This window comes from Vombatus ursinus, unplaced genomic scaffold, assembly GCF_900497805.2.
Source record: "Vombatus ursinus unplaced genomic scaffold, bare-nosed wombat genome assembly UNPS02009484.1, whole genome shotgun sequence".
In the NCBI taxonomy this organism is placed as follows: domain Eukaryota; kingdom Metazoa; phylum Chordata; class Mammalia; order Diprotodontia; family Vombatidae; genus Vombatus; species Vombatus ursinus.
The window spans coordinates 1557-5282 of NW_020949262.1; the positions used below are offsets into that span (position 1 = coordinate 1557).

At 44.1% G+C, this 3726-nt stretch overlaps 1 protein-coding gene across 1 annotated transcript; it reads left to right on the forward strand.

Annotated features, from left to right (window-relative positions):
- Positions 1–795: 795 nt before the first annotated feature.
- Positions 796–3419, forward strand: LOC114035892 (fibulin-2-like; the record flags this gene model as incomplete). The annotated part of the gene is made up of 2 exons (XM_027852278.1): positions 796–919; positions 2650–3419. Coding segments are annotated over 2 exons (482 nt in total), but the record flags the coding sequence as incomplete, so codon positions are not given.
- Positions 3420–3726: the final 307 nt, after the last annotated feature.

Below are 3726 nucleotides of genomic sequence, written 5' to 3' on the forward strand. Positions count from 1 at the left end.
ACTAAGCAACTGGTAAATATTGACTAATATCCACAATCCCTGTCTCATGCCAGGCTGAAGGCTGGGTCCTAGACCGGACAGTGAAGCCTTGCAAAAGTCTTTGTACTAAGTAGATCTAGGAATAATGGGAAAAGTTGGCATGGCCCGAGAGTGGCCAGTGTGTGTTTAAATTTATGGGACTCGGCTGAAATTGAATTGCAGTCTAACAGCCTGATGGCCTATCTACACCTTGCAAATCACTCACAAAATCCTGCTGCTAAATCCTTTTCTCCACCTTTAACATTGGCGTGTAAGAAGAGCTCTCTTTAATGGTGATATTAAAGAGTCTTCCATCTGTTCCTGGTGCCAAGAATACTGAGTCTCTGTTTGATAGCATGGATCGTGACAGGCAGAGTAGATAGAGTCAGGAAGACCTAAGTTCGAGGCTGGCCTCTGACACACACTAGTGATAATAGGCAAATTCCTTACCCTCCAAGTGCTCAAGTGAGGCAACTCTCTCAGGCTATGCTTTTAAGGATGAATTACCAATCTGCATAGGTAGAGGGGGCTGCCCACACTGATGAAAATCTCAGATCTGGTCAAAAAGGGGAGTAGGGGGAAATTTCAGAATAACATTTTGATTTCTTTGATCCCCCCAAAGAACAGTGGTGTGTTTGTGTGTCTACCCATGTGTAATTTTTTTTTTTTCTGGTCACTGCTCATGTTTGGACCTGGTCGCCATTTATAGCTCTAAGCTCTCAGGTGCTCTTAATTCTCATGGTCCATCAATCTCCTTCTCTTTGTGTTTTCTGGCAGACTTGGATGAGTGCACTCTCGGCACTCACAACTGCTCGGCGGCTGAGACTTGTTACAACATCCAGGGGAGCTTCCGGTGCCTGCTGTTTGAGTGCCCACCGAACTACAGAAAAGTCTCAGATATGTAAGTCCCCGTGCCCTCCTCCAGGGAGATTTGGAAACATGCCTTCTCTCTCCAATGCAAAGGCCATCCTCTGATCCAAGCAGAAGCTGTTTAATCATGCTGGCCACTCCTCTCCAGCCATTGCTTTAAACAATGTTGGGCAGATGGGACAATTTGAAAAAAGTGACCACTTGTGCTGAGTTTCCCATGGAATGGGACAGGGCCTCACTCTCTAAAAAGAAAGTCGATGGCTTTCTTTTCTTTCAGAAGTGCCCAGTAAGGGGCAACTAGGTGGCACAGTGGATAGAGCTCTGGCCTTGGAGTCAGCAGGACCTCTGTTCAAATCTGGCCTCATGACACTTACTAGCTGTGTGACCCTGGGCAAGTCACTTAACCCAGATTGCCTCACCCCCCCCCCAAAAAAAAGAAGCAAAAATGCCCAATAATACTACCCAAACTTTTTCTTCACTGTAGTTGCCATGGAACTCTGTCCACATTTCTCCCTACCTGGGGCCTCATCAGTCCTTATTTGGAGCCCTTCCCCACTGACAACAATGAGCCCTATTTGGGTATTGGAGGGGCTGTTATGAGACCAGAAGTCATAAGGGATAGTTAGTTAGCTGGCTCTCAGACAAGGACCATGGTGGGGCACATGGAAAATGGAAGACAGATGGAGTTGGTAAGGAAGGTTTGGAAAGAAGTGATTGCCACACAATGCTAATGTCTCCCCTGGAAGCTGTGCTTTCTGGGATAACCCTTGAAATGAAGAAGTGGTGTGAGATAATAGCAATACGTGGCATCAATGTAGCATTTAAAGGTTTGCAAAATGTTGTACTTACATGATCTCATTCGAACATTAAAACAGCCCTGTGAGGGAAGTGCTATTATTCTCATTCCCATTTTGTGATGAAGAACTGAGATTCAAGGGAAAGAGGGTTAGATTTGGCCTCAAGGTACTTGAGTTCTTCTCCTACCCACTAGCTTTCACTTACCCTATGAGCTTTGGTTTCCTCATCTGTAAAATTAGCATAATGATATACTACTACTACTACTACTACTTCTAATAATAATAATAATAACAATAGGTAATATTTATATAGCACTTACTATGTGCCAGGTACTGCACTAAGTGCTTTATAAGTATTATCTTATTTGCTCCTCACAATAATCCTAGGAGGTAGGTGCTGTTATTATCCCCATTTTACAGATGAGGAAGCTGATGCAAACAGAGGTTAAGTGACTTGCCCAGGTAGCAGAGAAAGCTTCATTGTTATTCAGTTATGCCTGACTCTTCTCGACGCCATTTGGGGTTTTCTTGGCAAAGACACTGGAGTAGTTTGCCATTTCCTTCTCCAGATCATTTTACTGATGAGGAAACTGAGGCAAATAGGGTTAAATGACTTGCCCAGGGTCACAAAGCAAGTGTCTGAGGCCAGATTTGAACTCAGGTCTCCCTGACCCCAGGCCCTGCATTCTATCCACCTAACCACCCCTACCTAACTCCCAAGGTGGTTAAAGGAAAAGCATTCTAGAAAAGAGACAGTGCTGCACTGATTCTAGAGTCAATTCTAGAGTTTAACCTCTCCAGGTCTCAGTTTCCTCATCTACAAAATGGGAGGAGGATAGATTAGATGACCTCTGGGTGCCCTTTCAGCTCTAAATCGTTTATTTAGAATGGTGGAATTCATCTCAACATTGGCACTGTCATCACCCTCCTCTTCCTGCTCTTCCTCCATTTCCTCCATTTGTAGGAGATGTGAACGGACCAGCTGCTTCAACTTCCTGGATTGTCAGAACACCCCGGTGCGGATCACGTACTACCAGCTCAATTTCCAAACCAACATTGTGGTGCCCGCTCACATCTTCCGCATTGGACCCTCCCCAGCCTATACTGGTGACAATATCATCTTGACCATTACGAAAGGAAATGAGGAAAATTACTTTAGTGCCCAGAAACTCAACCCCTATACAGGGGTCGTCTACATTCAGAGGCCAGTCAAGGAGCCACAAGATTTCCTTCTAGATGTTGAAATGAAACTCTGGCGCCAGGGGACCTACACCACTTTCCTGGCCAAAATCTACATTTTCATCACAGCCCATGCTTTCTGAGGCAGACAGGGGTGGACATTGGGACTGGCCATCCTCTGCTCTTTAATCATTCTACCAAAGCCTAATTAGTCCTGGGGAAGTGGCTTTCACTGTATCTGGCACCTTTATTATTTTTCTATTGTTGCTTGAAACAGCATTATTATTATTTTGTGAATTAACTTAATTTTTACCTACTTGTTTCTTCTCTAGTTTGTTGAGTTTTCCCCTTAAAGTTGTGCTAGAGGAAAAGTCCGTATACGTGAAGTTCTGTTTTTCAGTGACATCTTTAGCAGAGAAAGCAAGAGAACAGAAATTGGTAGCTAGGAGTGTGTCCAGTAAGGGTAGCATGAGGGACATCTGACCATTTTGTATGAGAAGCAATTGAAGGACCTGAGGATGTGTAACCTAGGGAAGAGAAGGTTTGGGGCCTTTTTTTTTTTTACAAGGATTACCATGTGGGAAAGGGAGCAGCTACTCTTCACCCCTAGTCGGGGAACTAGGACCAATGGGGAGAAATTACAAGATGGCAGCTTTCAGCCCAATCTTCTCAGATTGAACTTCCTGATGACTGGTATTATTCAAAAATGAAATGGACTAGCTGGTGAAGCAGTGAGTTCCCTTTCGCTACAAGTGTTCAAATGAAATGGCTCATTTGCTATGAATATTGTAATGGGGTTTTTTGCCATTAGAAGGGAATTGAACTAGTTGACTTCTAATTTTCCTCCCATAACTCCATATCC